General features: G+C 35.6%; 1 protein-coding gene across 4 annotated transcripts in view; it reads left to right on the forward strand.

Annotated features, from left to right (window-relative positions):
* RPS6KA3 (ribosomal protein S6 kinase A3) overlaps positions 1-14,876 on the forward strand; it is a 77,436-nt gene that overhangs the window by 28,689 nt on the left and 33,871 nt on the right. For all 4 annotated transcript variants that reach the window (XM_065677316.1, XM_065677315.1, XM_065677317.1 and 1 more), the window contains exons 3-6: positions 7,569-7,685; positions 9,902-9,983; positions 13,692-13,772; positions 14,720-14,799. In XM_065677316.1, coding sequence (XP_065533388.1) covers positions 7,569-7,685; positions 9,902-9,983; positions 13,692-13,772; positions 14,720-14,799 — 360 coding nt within the window. The remainder of the gene's footprint in view (positions 1-7,568; positions 7,686-9,901; positions 9,984-13,691; positions 13,773-14,719; positions 14,800-14,876) is intronic.

Consider the following 14,876-nt stretch of genomic DNA (forward strand, 5'->3'; position numbering starts at 1 on the left):
TGTCCTAGCCATCTATGCCTTGTAATAGAAAAATGTGGTTTCTTTAAAATCCTCACTGAGAGGCAACAAGTTGTTTCTCAATTCCAAAAGCAAGCATACTATATGGTATTTTCTTGTCCACAAATCGTGTTGTATAATTAAGAGGGTTTATTTAAAATGAATGTGGAGGATAATGTTCCTTTTTTATGTCAGTAATTTCATCACTTCCAGGAGATTTTCACCTACATTTAGGCAGTATTTCATTTTGTGGCAAAGTGACCCATGCAAGTTGTTTTGCAGTCACTTCTGTCCCTTTTATTAACAGAATATGGATGTTGTGTGTTATCTTCAATATCCCCTTCCTGAGGCAAAGGTTTCAAGATAGGATACAGTTATTTATCATGTATTTCACATAAGAACTTCTGGGGCTTTTTTTTAGAAAGAGAATTTTCTCATCTGTTTCTCAAATTGTTAAAGCTTCCTGGTGAAATGTGATTATGATGGAGCCATTTATTTTATTTGTATTATTTTACACCCATATTTTGTCATCAAATAAGAGCATCCATTTTCCATAACAGCAGGCATTAGTGTAATCAACAGTGTAATGCCAATCCTTTTGAAGTGTTTTAGCATGTTAAAAATAAATAGAATGTTCTTTCAGAAAGCCTTAATCTATAGCGACTAATAGCAGATACTGCACATACAAATTTGCTTTTCATATTATTGAAAATAAGCTGCCACTTGTTGTTATTCTGTGCATAGTTGAGCACAAATATTTATTCTTATTTTTTTTAAACCCACACTGTTGTTATCAAATAAAACCTTCCTGGCATGTTGTGCATGTGTATCTCTGTTAGAGATCTTACCTTTGGATATCTTGGTTTTGGTTAACTTTGTGTTTAGTCTGATTTCAGTTTAATTTCAGTGAGGCTGACAGCAGAGATGATGCAGTCAGTCTTTCTTTTCAGGATGGGTCTAGTTTACTTTCAGAGTCAACATGCTATTTGACCTGAATGCTTTGGATATCTTAAGCTATAAACGTTTTCTTGTGTTTTTTTCTTACCTTTCCAGTTCTGTGTCACTTCATGACTATGCCCGTTGAATGTCACTCATGTATAGGAACAATTTAAATATACATTCTATTATTACTATTGCTGTAAAACTTTGTTTTTTAGATAGCTGCTCTTTTCCCTTTTGGTATAATCTATACATACTGTAATTTAACTTACACATACAGTATATTGAAGAGTATATACTCAGATCTTTGTCACTCATTGTGAAACTGATGAACTAGTTGCTCTTTTAATAGCAGTTATCTAAAATATGCTATCATAAGGAGTTAAGTGTTTAAAATATTTTTACTCATATTCACATTATTAGAGTACCCAGAAAAGGAGGAATCTGTCCTCCAGGGCTACCTTTCCTGAGTAAGCATTCCATACATGACTTAACCAGCTTACTCTTTGATGTTCTGCTTAAGTCAGTTCACATCTAATTCCTACACATCTTTGAAAGTAAGGTAACATTCTTCCTGAATTTCCTCTTTCTATCCCAGTGTTTTGGAATTTCTTTGTCAAGCACTTGTCATTGTGATGTTCACACTTTGCTTATGTGTTTATTCAAAAACCTGAAACTGAGAATTTTCGATGTGGCAGGACCCCTGTGGTGTTTGGATGTGTTAATTTTCCTTATTCAGGATGGCCTTCCTTTTCCTGATATTAGTAAGCACATAAACATGATCTTGTGCAATCTATTTAGATGATTCCGAACATTTTTCCTTGTGGATTATTTTGTCGGTGTCATAGTATAGAGTTGAACATTTTTTAGTATCATTATTCTAGTCTTTGGTTGGTTGTTTCTCTGTCCTCTGTATATAAAATTGGTAGAGTAAGAATACTTCTATGTTTTTTTGAGGTGCTATTTAAATTCTGGCAATTCTCCTAGTAGAGATATACTGGGATATATCAGAGATATACTAAGATATGTCAGAGATATATCAGTTTACTAGCCCCAGACTGGCTTTGCGGTTGTCCCTAGTACATACTGCTCAAAAAAATACTGTCTGAGATAAACACATTTCTGTAAAGCAAGCAAAGTGCTATGCCATCGAGCTCTGCAAGGGCCATTTCTTTACACATAGAATCATTTTCAGATCTCCTACTGAAAATTCAGACATCTGAAGGATAAATGACTAGATTCTATATATAGATAAATTCACATTTTTCTCTTGCTTTTTGGGGCTTTTTCCTTACTACTGAGAAATGCTTACCTAGTGAGGCTCTTCAGCTTCTACTTCCTTAAGGGTTTGAAGTCCAGTTTCCTTTTAATACATTATCTAGTTGTTGTTCCTGTAATAAGATCTCAAAAACAAATACAAGTATTTTATGTTACAGCAGAGTTTGTCTTGAATTAAAAAGTAAGCATGAAAGAAATTCATGTAAATTCAATTACTAGAAAAAAAATGAGCATTTAGTATTGATAAAGTACCTAAAAATACAGGGTTTTTTGTTATTCTTTATAGCCTAATAATGCTCAAATAGTTTTTCACTGCTTGCCTAGAAGGTGTGCGTCCTAATTTATTTTTTTTTTATCTCCCTACAAGTATGTTTTCTATTCTAATTTGCAGCTGATTCTTAAAGAGAAAAATGATTCACACTTAGTGTTCATGCTACCGCCCACCCCCCCTTTTCTTCTTCAAGTTTTTCTGTTCTAGGTTTGATTTGTCTGCGTCCCTTCAGTGTTCTTTCCTATGTAGGTATGAATTCCTGTGCATAGATATTTCTTGTGAGTATACCTTGTTAAAAGCTTTATTCTGAAATACTGGTGTTCTAAATTCATACCCATACTTGTTTGTCACTTACTTCCTTTCTATGCCAGTGTTGATTTAATGCTATTATACTGTTAAGGAAATGTTAAGGAGCTCAGAGTAATGTTACCTTCTGTTTGTTTCCTTGTATTCTATATTTAGCTTCATGATAACAGAAGCCAGTAGCAACCACTTTAAGTTGACAAACATAGGTGTTGAGTTTCTTTTTATTTTCTTATTTGTGGTTTTTTTTATTTGTTTGGGGTTTTGGGGGGGGGGTGTTTTTTTTTAATGTGGCTTTCTGTGACAGTTTTACTTTGCAGTGTGAAGAAGGATGTAAGGCAGCTGTGTGGCTAGAAAAAGAAATTTATGTCTTGGCACTTTTATTTAGACACTGCTGTAATATAAGGCTTGAGAGAAGGGAGCTTTACTAGCTTATAAATAACAAATAAAATACAGGCAGTAGGGTGTTGTTATAACTGTAAAGAAGATCACACCACTGCAGCAGCCAAATTGCTGGTGTGAGTGTCTGTAGTGGTGTGAAAGTTGTCAAGGAGTGGAATAAAGGAGAGGAGGAGCAGAGTCTTTTAGCGCCCTATATGTAATCTCATTTAATTTGAATTCATCACATGGGGTAATGTTGGTGTTTTTCCAAATATCAGGGAATGATTAGAGGTAGAGCTTAAGACAAATTCAGTACCAAATTGAACATCTGGCTTCTCTTCCAGTTTGCTGTAAGACAACATCTATCAGGTAATGTAATTAGTACAATTGGCTGAGAAAGAGATTGCTTTCTACAGTGTGAAAGGCTTTTATTTTTATTCAGGTAGATAGTGGGTGCAGTGAGGGTTGATTACTTCTGTGTATAATTTTCATTTCTATAAAAGGTTTAGCTTTTATATTTTTAACTGCATTTGTGAAATAGTTTAGGTTAAAATAACAAATGTTCTGCAATTATGTCAAAAAAGGAAACTGCAAATTTGTGGGTAATTATCATAAATCTTGCTCCTAGATGTATGTAATGGACAAGCTACTAAAGTTAACTGAGTTACATTTTGTTTAAAAGAGTTGTATAAGGTCTGCCTTATAAAGACTGAAGTGTATCTGAACCCTGAGAAACTGTGAAGACTGGGAATATTCTGTTAGTATCAAGAATGCGAAGTGGTGGTTTGGTTTGAGGTTTGTTTTGTTGTTTGGGGTTTTTTTTAGAGGGTGCCCAAAATAACCACTGGAAAGTTGGTTGCATAATAATTGCATTGCCCTCAAAAATAATTTTTGTTTGTGTAGAGAGAACAAGTTAATATCTATCTTCTTCATTTCTTGTTGCATTCTGTGATGCTTTTAAAGTAATGTGTCCGCTTGATCACTCTGTATCCCTGAGTCTGAGTAGATAACAGAAAGGTTTGAGGAAGTTCTGTTTCACACGTTTTTCGCTTTGCCAGGATATCTAGAGAGCTAATAGATGAAACAGTTCAGCAGAAATGGATCAAAGTATTTGAAATAAAAATACTTGGCAATCTGTTCTACTGTGCTATTCCTCCACTGGGATTCTTTAAAATTGCAGTGAGTGGTTTAAGTAGTATGTAATGCAGCTGATCATGTACTAATGTAAAAGATGAAAATACCAATGTCCACCAGCAAATAGTTCCCTTGACAAATAGAAGGAATCAGTATTTCTTTCAAATTCTGTAAGGATTCAGCCTTGAGTTAATGATGGTAGCATTTTCACCTGAAAGGAGAAAGGAATTTAAGTTTATTAGGAGTAGTACACAGCATGCATACCTGAACACACATGCAGAATTTTGTCTGTATTACAATGGAAACTAGCATCTATCCTTACTGGTTGTCTTAGATTTAGAACACCCAAGACAAATGCAAGTTCTTTACAATGTTTACGTTCTTTACAATGTCTTTAAAATACGTTTTTTCACCTTCCAATTTTTAAAGTTGCTGGGATGATGCGTTCATTCTTTCAAAGTGTACATCTGATTTTTTTGTATATATACAGACTCTGGCACACATACATGCTCAGGATTTGTAACATGCAGTTTGTTTCCAACTTCGGTGGAATCTACTGAAAAAAGAATATTTTGAAAGAGAAATGTTGATCTAAGAGAAGTATGTGTTTGAGCATGCTGATGCGTACGCACAGTTGCTGTGCATGTATACGTGGTACTGAAATGATCAATGATACAAAAGGGCATTTTCGGCAATAATTCATGCACATAGATTTTGCTGAATACTTGAAAAATATATAAATTAGTGCTTCAGAAGAACAGCTTTAGAATGCTGCCTCTGCTGCCTCATTACCAGAACCAGTCAGTGCACATTTTGGCACATATAGATAAAGGGAAAGTCTGGAGAAAGGAAGACATACTCTTGATGGAAAATGGTCAGGTTAGAAAATACTTATGCAAACTTGCTATACAGAAGTCATAGAAACACAGAATACTTAGGGTTGGAAAGGACCTTAAGATCATCTAGTTCCAACCCCGCCTGCCATGGGCAGGGACACCTCACACTAAACCACGCCACCCAAGGCTCTGTCCAACCTGGCCTTGAACACTGCCAGGGATGGAGCATTCACAGCTTCCCTGGGCAACCCATTCCAGTGCCTCACCACCCACACAGTAAAGAACTTCTTCCTTATATCCAATCTAAACTTTCCCTGTTTAAGTTTTAACCCGTTACCCCTTGTCCTGTCACTACAATCCCTAGTGAAGAGTCCTTCTCCAGCATCCTTGTAGGCCCCCTTCAGATGCTGGAAGGCTGCTATGAGGTCCCCACGCAGCCTTCTCTTCTCCAGGCTGAACAGCCCCAACTTTCTCAGCCTGTCTTCATATGGGAGGTGCTCCAGTCCCCTGATCATCCTTTTGGCCCTCCTCTGGACTTGTTCCAACAGTTCCATGTCCTTTTGATGTTGAGGACACCAGAACTGCACACAATACTCCAGGTGAGGTCTGACAAGAGCAGAGTAGAGGGGCAGGATCACCTCCTTCGACCTGCTGGTCATCCTCCTTTTGATGCAGCCCATAATACTGTTGGCTTTCTGGGCTGCGAGCGCACACTGAAGCTGACTCATGTACATTTTCTCATCAGAGTCCATTGGTCCCAATAGGATGCACACATGAGTGCCGAGGGACCTGGCAAATGTCACTGCGAGGCCACTCTTGATTATATTCCAATGATCACAGTGGCCGGGAGAGGTGCCTGAGGACTGAAGGAAGGCAAATATCATTCCTATCTTTAAAAAAGACGAGGAGGAGACAGGGAGCTACGGGATGGTCAGGCATACCTTCATCCCTGGGATGGTGATAGAACAACTGTTCTTGGAAACCATTTCCATGTACAAAAGGACTAAAAGTTAACTGGGATTAGTCAGTGTGGATTCACAAAGGTAAAATCATAATTGACCAGCCTGAAGAGAGGGTACAAAGAGGACAGAGCCAGGTTCTTTTCAGCAATGCCTAGTGATGGGACCAGAGACAGTGGGCACAAACTGAAAGGTAGGAGGTTCCCCCTGAACATCAGGAAACATTTTTTCACTGTGAAGGTGACTGAGCCCTAGCACAGGTTGCCCAGGGAGGTTGTGGAGTTGCCATCCTTAGAGATACTCAGAAGCTGCTTGGACAAGGTCCTGGTCTAGGTGGCCATGCTTGAGTGGTGAGGTTAGGCCAGATGACTTCCAGAGATCCTTTTCAACCTCAACTAGTCAATTCTGTGAAACAGATCTGAGACTTCATCATTAAATAGAGGAAAAGTGTTCTCAGATTTATTTTATCTGCTATCGCCATAGAAGGAATAGAAAGTGAATGCACAAAAAGTTGAGTTAGTATGTTTGCATTATTGAAGTTAACTTAGTGTTCCTTAGGTTGGATTGCATGTAATACCTAGATAGTTCTTCATATGGCATTGATAAAAATACAGGTTTTTACTTCTGAACAGTTGCTGATAAGTTCTGAAATTCTTTCCTTGTGTGGCAGAAAGCATTGCTTTTCAGGGGATTTTTAAGTTCTGTGCAGACAATGCTGACTTTAGTGTGGATCACAGAAAGACTAGAAGATCCACTGTGCATTAAAGCTTTCTGGTGACCAGTTTCTTGCAGAAGGGGAAATGCTGAAGACCAGAAGCTTTTATAGAATAGTGTCTCTTCCGTAAGAAAGCAAATGTGATTCTTTTTATCACAAGAATTTTCACAGTGGCAGGTGAAGAGTTTATTGCTGCTGAAGTGGGGGTAGAGGGTGTGCTGCATTGCATGGAAATGTCTTGAGTCTCACACTGTCGTATAAAAGTGAGCATTGGCATCACTGCAGCATAGTGTTGCTCATTCAAGTGTAAAAAAGGAGGGCTTTTCCAGCCTAGGTCCATTTTGTGCATTTTATGTGTGATTTAAGAGGACTAAATTCTTAAGAAGATTGGTTTCCATTAACGGGTTGTGTATCTGGAATGGAGATTATAAACCAAACAATATGGGCCTAAGCACAAAAGCTTTGGCATTGCCAACTGGTATTGTCCACTCTGTTACGTCTGGATTCTAATACATCCCTAAAAGTTTAATCCACATTGTTACTGAGCTAATATTGCTTTTGTGACAGATACAGTTATTTTGTGTGTGTGTTAATTATGCAAAATTATAGCATTGCTCAGTGTTTTGTATCTACATTTGGGAGCATGTAGTTGGTTGGATACAAGGTTACTGTTTTTTTCCACATACTGGGAATTTATAAATGTTTTAGGAAGATACACTACTAGTATCATTCATTCCATTCTTTTCCTCTGTCAGGAAGAAGGAAATATCAAAGAAATTGCAATAACTCACCATGTAAAAGAAGGACATGAGAAAGCAGACCCTTCACAGTTTGAACTTCTGAAAGTACTAGGACAAGGATCCTTCGGAAAGGTTGGTAACTGGACTTTTGTGGAGCCAATTTTCAGGAATACAGCATTGAATAATGTTAGGAGTGAAATATGTAGAACAGCCGCAATTTTGCGTTAAGGCAGTTTTGGAAGTGAAAGCTGCTTTCTAAATTAGTGCTAACTAACCACTGTACTTGTGTCAGATCTTTTTATAAAGCAGTAAATTTTTTTTTCTAGTTTGTGTAATATGTAGATCTTGAAGTTCCATAGAAAAATTAGCTTGATATGAAATAATTGGGTATGCACTGTTAAAATGAAATGTTATTTTTCTATAACTACTCTTATGTTTGAGAGGGAGGTGAGGGTTAAAAGGTTTTTTTAATAAGTATTCCTATTTGTTAGCTTGTTAATGGTAGGTCATCACCAGTACAGAAGCTATAGGCAAAATTTATTTTTGTGTCAGTTTGGAATTATAAAGAACATATTTTAGGCAATAATGGCTAATGAATTAAACATGATATGCCCTAGTCATGTTCATGGAAGGCATTATCTGTGTAATTTGGTTAAGGCACAGTGTACTTCGATATTTATTTGAGGATCAGTTAAAGACTTGGTGTTTCTAGCCTGTAGTGAGTACTGTCCACATGTCCACACTGTACGTCATATTTTTACTTGTCGAAATCCAACTCTGAAGTGAACATGTGGCAAGATGGTTCACTGAGATAGAATGCAATATGCAGTGTAAGACAACAGAGCCTTTATATCCATTTTCAGCCTTAAATGTAATTCTGAATATGATGTGTATGCTCTAACATATAATGCCAGATCCATTTTGGATATAGGAGAAAATGAGAATAATCATTCCAATTCTCATCTGGTAGTAGAAACTTGCTGTTAGTCATGTTATTGCAGTAGCAGTTCAAGTTCAGCTTGGAAATATGTAAGTCTAGAAACTGTAAGATTTTGCACTCGAACTGGTAAGAATTCACTGAGAAACCTGATTCCAAAGGTAGTTTCTTATGTTGTTTGATTTCATCCAGAATCATAACCAAGTTTTTACTTGGAAATCTTCAGGTCAGGAAAAGTAAATCATTCAGGGGAAAGGAAATGCAAGCTAATACATAATTTCAGCAATCGCTTTTATTTTGTTGATATTACTAAATTCGATGCTATGGGGGGGGTGCAAAAGGGAAAAATAATTAGCTGTTTAGCTGACTCAAAGTATTGCAAAAGATGCCAGTTTTGTCCTCGATTGTTTTAACCTTTATGCAAAAAGGAATAATATTATAAAACACATAATCCCTTTTTTCTAACAGTTTGTGAAGATGTCACTGCTTTCCATTCAGTCTAAAAAGACTAATTCTGCATGCTTTTCAAGGTCTCTTGATGATGTTTTGGTAATCTCTTCATAATGCAAAGGGATATTAACATAAGTGAGAATTAGATACAAAACCAGACATAAACCTAATTTCATATAATTTAACATTTTCATATACCATGACATGTCTCTATGCTTTTACATAAAAAAATAAACTTGCCACAGGTTTTCTGGTTATTTATTCTTCACTTCTAAATCTAAAAACCGGCTCTGCTAGAATTAATTTTCTATTAAGGATATTAAAAACAATCCCACTCAAGAAATCCCATTGCACTGAAGAAGGAAATGAGTCACACTTAAGTTGGGGCTGGTTGCTCTTTATTGGTACATGCAAAACTCATCCTAAATATGTCATAAAAAATGTTTTTGCGATGCAAGAGGTTGGTTCTTAGAATTTTATATGTTTGGGGCTTTTTTTAATTATTTTGTTACGCATTGATTCACACAGTTTTCTGGATCAACTTTTGTACACACATTTATCTTCATATCTGACAATTGTTTTAGTAGCACATTTGCTATGCTATCTTATGAATTTTAATAAGACAAAACTATTTTGATATTAATATTTAACGGCTGAATTGTGTTTCAAATTTCTTTCAACTTCTGAGAGAATCTTAATTCATCCTCTCTTTTACGCACTGAAATCAATTAAGTTAAACCAAAATTAATTTGGCAGACTGACTTTAAAGAGCCTTTTATATTATGAAATGAAGGAATAGTAGGAAAAATTGCAAGGAAATTTTTGTTTGGCTTTGCAGAATCTAAAATTGTCGAGTTGAGTTTCATTGAAATAATCCTGACTACTTGAACTTCACAGCAAAGTATATTGATCTGACTTGCCTTTATTTTCTTTTAAGAATTCTTTTTAATTTTCAATACAGGTCTTTCTTGTCAAAAAAATCTCAGGATCAGATGCTAGACAGCTTTATGCAATGAAGGTGTTGAAAAAGGCCACCTTGAAAGGTAAGCACTGTTAGAGAGAAAAACAACTAAAAAAAAATCTGGGACATTATACAAAAACTTCATCTTTACACACATGCTGTTCTACAGATTGTGTCTCAGAACTTTCTTTTATCAAAGAGCAAATAGCAGAATACACTGCTTTGTTTACTTAATCCTTCAGGGTTTACAATACAACAGTACTGTATTGATAGTTACAGGGGAAAGTAGGTTCCCTTCCATGCTAAATTCATTAGGTGGTGGTGGTTTAATAGAGTAGTTGTGTTACATCTGCCACCTGACTTGCTCCTGAGCTGTTATTTGAAACTTAATATCCTTCCTTTTTTTATTTGCTGTGTATCACCAAGGATACAGTTAATGCCTTTTGCTCAGTTTATATTTAGGTCATGATAGTTAAAAGTGCATTATATCATCTGTTTTATTCTAAAAGTTCTAAGTGCGGGAGTTTAAGTGTTTCTGTAAAACAGGAATATCCAGTACATTTTCCCAAAACTTTTGGCACTATTTGTGGATGTAGGCTGTATTTGATAAAATCTAAAGTTGATCGTCTAAGTTACTTGATCAAAAACGTGTTGCAAATTGTTTTGTTTCTTGTATGGGTTTAGTCTTGAATGGTATAAGTAACAAAATTAGTTTAAACCTGAACAATCTTAATTCTGTCCTGGAGGATTCTATCAGGGGAAGAAAAACAAACAATGTCTTTTTTACTGTAGATTCAATGGAAGTGATCTTTCACACTAATCCCTTAACCAGGATATGTATTTGTTGCCTTATGCCATTTTTTAATACTGCTATCTATTTGTAGTTCTTCAACTCTTGCCTGCACTGAAATTGCAATAATAATTAGGGGATAGTTCCAACAACTTACAGTACTTCATCTATGCTGTTGATTATGATACTGATTTGCAATTTTAATACATGCTTTCATCTGAAAGTATTTATGGAATAAGGGAGGGAGCAAAACTCACATGGAATTGTGAACTTCTGCTAAAATGTTAACCTGAATTTTTTTCTGCTTAAGGTCTAGTGCAGAATATGTCTCACGAATTTCATTATATATGGCTTTCACTTAAAACTATTACAGAGGGTATAAGTGTTTTTGAACAGTTTCCTATATCTTGATTCCTCTGTGTTTTGTGGCACGTGTTATTCTCATTATTTACTTCCTATTTTTCTGAAATTGATTTCCACTCATTTAAGGTACTTGGATATCCTCAGCAGCTTTTCATTTTCCAGCCAGTTAATAGCTTGAGACTGGAGTCAAAGGTCACTCAGCAGTTGCTTTTTTAAGACATTTGAGGGCTTCTCTACATCACCTTTTGATTGTGTTTTAACATTACGTGTAAAAATTAGTCCAAGCTGTGGATCTAGTTTTGCCTACAGATGGCAGAGACTGATAAAGACTGAGATCTAAAGCTTGACTTCTAGTTGGAAAATGAGGGTCTTTGAGGCACTTAGAATTCAAGGATGCAAAAGGCTTGGGTGGAAAGGTGATGGTAGCAGCAAGATGCCACACTTTTCAACACTTTGAATTTTCAGATGCGTTTGAGTATTTTCTGTTTGCAATTCATGTTTTGGGAAGAGTGAAGTTACGAACAAATAGAGGTTGCTGTTGAAATCTTAATATGAAATTAAATTAATTCTTTTTCCATAATTGCAACATATTTTGAGATCTAATGTTGTAGTTTTAAATAATATACTGCATAACTTCATTTGTCTGAGGTTCTTTAGCTCTTCCAAATCTATTTCAGAAAGTTATTGTGTTCTAAAATTAAAGATTAAAATGCCCTTTAAGCCTGCTTCTTAATTGAAGGCGGTGTGGATGATTCACAAATCAAATTTAGAGAGAATATTTTCATAGGAATGCAACTATATTAGCCAGAACACTGTGATGTAACTACACAGTCCAACCTTTTGATTTTTAGAGCAAATCCAAATACATACACATACAGCATACAACTTTTAGTGCAGAGGCTCGTTTATTAATACACTCTGATTGAAGGTGTCATCTTCCGGTGCCCCTTTTTGATGGGGAGAGAGAGAAACAGGGCCAAATCACTTGCTAGAGAGTCTGTCATCAAATCTAGTAAGAAAAATCAGTAATTCCAGCAGTACACATATGGAAACTATAGTCAGCAAAAGTCAGATTTTAAGTCAAATAATGGCTAATACCGATATCTGAAATGAATTCAGTTCCTTATACTTTTTTTTTTTTTTGGTTGAGATTTTATAAATCTAGACTTTCTCTCTTTTCAGAAATCAGGTTTGTTATCCATGTAACTGTTGCATAGCTATACTTAAAAGGATTTTGACTATTTTTCTAAACGGAATCTGCCTAAAAAAGAATATTCTGAATTTCAATTTTGTAATTGAGATGAACCCTTGGAACAGTGAAATTTTCGTGACTTTATATTTAAAGGTCAAAACCAAAAGTTATGCTTATTCTGTGTTTGGTGAGCACTTATTTTCGTGGTTCTGTTTTTAGGAATCTCTTTTGAAGGGAGATGGGTATTTGATAGGATCATTCATGAAAATATATCTACATAATTTTTCACAAGTACCTGTAGTTTTCTAAGTGCCTGTTTCTAGGGAAAGATAACCAAGCTTCTGATGGCTTGTAAACTTTGCAAGGAATGCCAGCAACTCTAACTTTTGACTGTTTAATTTCTCTGGGGTGCTTCCCTCAAGAAGTTGTAACATTTGGGAGAGGGGCAGTAACAAAATGTAGATTAAGGTAGGGAAAGAGAAATGCGATATCTTAAACCACTGTAGCAAACTTTACTAGCTCTCATTTGTGAGAGTTCTGAATTTTGTCTGCGTTCTGGCTGATTTGGAACCTCAGCTGGGAACCAGGCACTGATTAGTGGCAGGGGAGTTGCCTAGGACAGCTGAAGTGGGTGCCATGCTTAGCTGATCATCCTGCCTGTGTTCCCATATTGCCAGCCACATATGCACATGATGCTCATTTAGTTTAATCCGTAGTTGCATAAGATACATGTCCCATTCTGAGCCATCATGGTGGGACAGCACAGGCAGCTTGAGCAGTAACCGCTTCTGATGTCTGATGTACTTCTCCATGCACACGTTTGCTCTCAATACATCTTTCTAAAATCAAAAAGATTGTTTGAAATACACGTCACCTTCAATCGATACTCTTTTTATTGTAAGCTCATAATAAAAGAAATAAAAAAGAAAAATCTTTTCCAAACTGCGAAAATACTAAAGATCTTAACAGTACAAGTTATTTGAATGAGCTAAAACAATTGAATAAGTTAAACTGATATAAACCTGTATCTTTATGACAGTATAGTTGTGTTTATGTTGTAAGATTGTTTTGCTGTAATTTTTATTGTTACCACTTTTAAGCAGTTGAGAAAATAGCTAAGTTTTCTGTACAGTTTCTCTCTATTGTTTAAAAGGTTAACTAAATGTAGGGCAGACTGAAGGATGGTTATGTTTTCTCATGTGCTTTGTTAAGTCTATTTACCCGGTGTCAGATTTTCCCTATACCAAATTGAAGCAAATTGAAATGCTGAAGAGATTTAAAAAAAAAACCAAAACAACCCTGCACTATGAAATACATTCTCTCTTAAATATTTTCTGCGTATAGTGACCTACAGACAGTTGTAATACAATGTGAAGTACATCAGGAAAATACTGATTCATAATGTAATTTTTTATTTTATTTTTTTTTTCTTGCTCGTGTTGTAGTTCGAGATCGGGTTCGGACGAAAATGGAACGTGATATCCTTGTAGAAGTTAACCATCCTTTTATCGTCAAGTTACACTATGGTGAGTTGCAGAAAAAATAATTTTTATATTGTAAAAATGAGTGCTTGTCAAGATAGTACCTGATACTTGCTTTGTGGTTCAGAGAATCATAGAAAATTAGTGTGCAATCTAAATCCGGATTGTACAAAGATTCCCTGTGTAATGATTCTCATGTAAAGTAAGACGGTGTTAAATATTCATAGGACTGAGTGTCTGTAGTCCTTACTGTTATTAAAAAGCAGTTGTCTGTTTATGCCTAGGCATTCTTTTCCAAAACCTCTTAATCTTTTGTATATGTTACTCACTTTTATAAGTATTTCTTATCCTTACTTTATTTATAGGAAAAACACAATGGCATTATTTTCAGTTGCATCAAAATTGGTGATGTGGGTTGTTGGGGAGGGGATCAGTACTCTTAACGTGTCATGCAGAAAGTAAGCTGAAAAAAGAGAGAGAACAGTTCTGTTGGGTGTTGGTTGTGGGGAGCAGCTTCAGTTTGTATTTTTCTTCTAGGATCCAGTTTTTCCTGCAGTTCAAACCTCAGATCTCTGTCACTCTCACGTTGCTTAAGTAATGTGACTTTTACTATTTTGTCACTCTTTTGCACACTAGACTAGATCTCCCTGTTAAGCTGAGTTTCTAGAGGCTGTTGAGTATATGCATCAGTTACTATTTTGTCCTTTGAAATCTAGGAATTTTACTTCCAAAATCTGGAATGAAATATCGACCAACTTAAGTATAGCTTATTTTATTACAAATTACATTCGTGACTTGCTTTGCTTTCACTGGGTATGGGAGTTATTTGGTCTATGATAGAGGAACAGTTATTAAATTCATTTAAACAATTTTTCCACAAAGGAGAAAGAAGAGTAATTGATTTTTACAATGAAAATAAGTGTGAATTATTTGTTAGGTTATTTTTGGGTAAAATTAGAATACGTTTAATTTTTTTTAATTGATCTTTTCAGCTTTTCAAACAGAAGGGAAGCTATATCTTATTTTGGATTTTCTCAGGGGAGGAGACTTGTTTACACGTTTATCCAAAGAGGTAAACTTTTTTTAATTTGAAAATTGTCTATGGATAAAATTTGACTGTAAATTGCCTGTATTAGGAGAGTTTACTTT

Source organism: Lathamus discolor, chromosome 4, assembly GCF_037157495.1.
Source record: "Lathamus discolor isolate bLatDis1 chromosome 4, bLatDis1.hap1, whole genome shotgun sequence".
NCBI classification, from domain to species: Eukaryota; Metazoa; Chordata; class Aves; order Psittaciformes; family Psittacidae; genus Lathamus; species Lathamus discolor.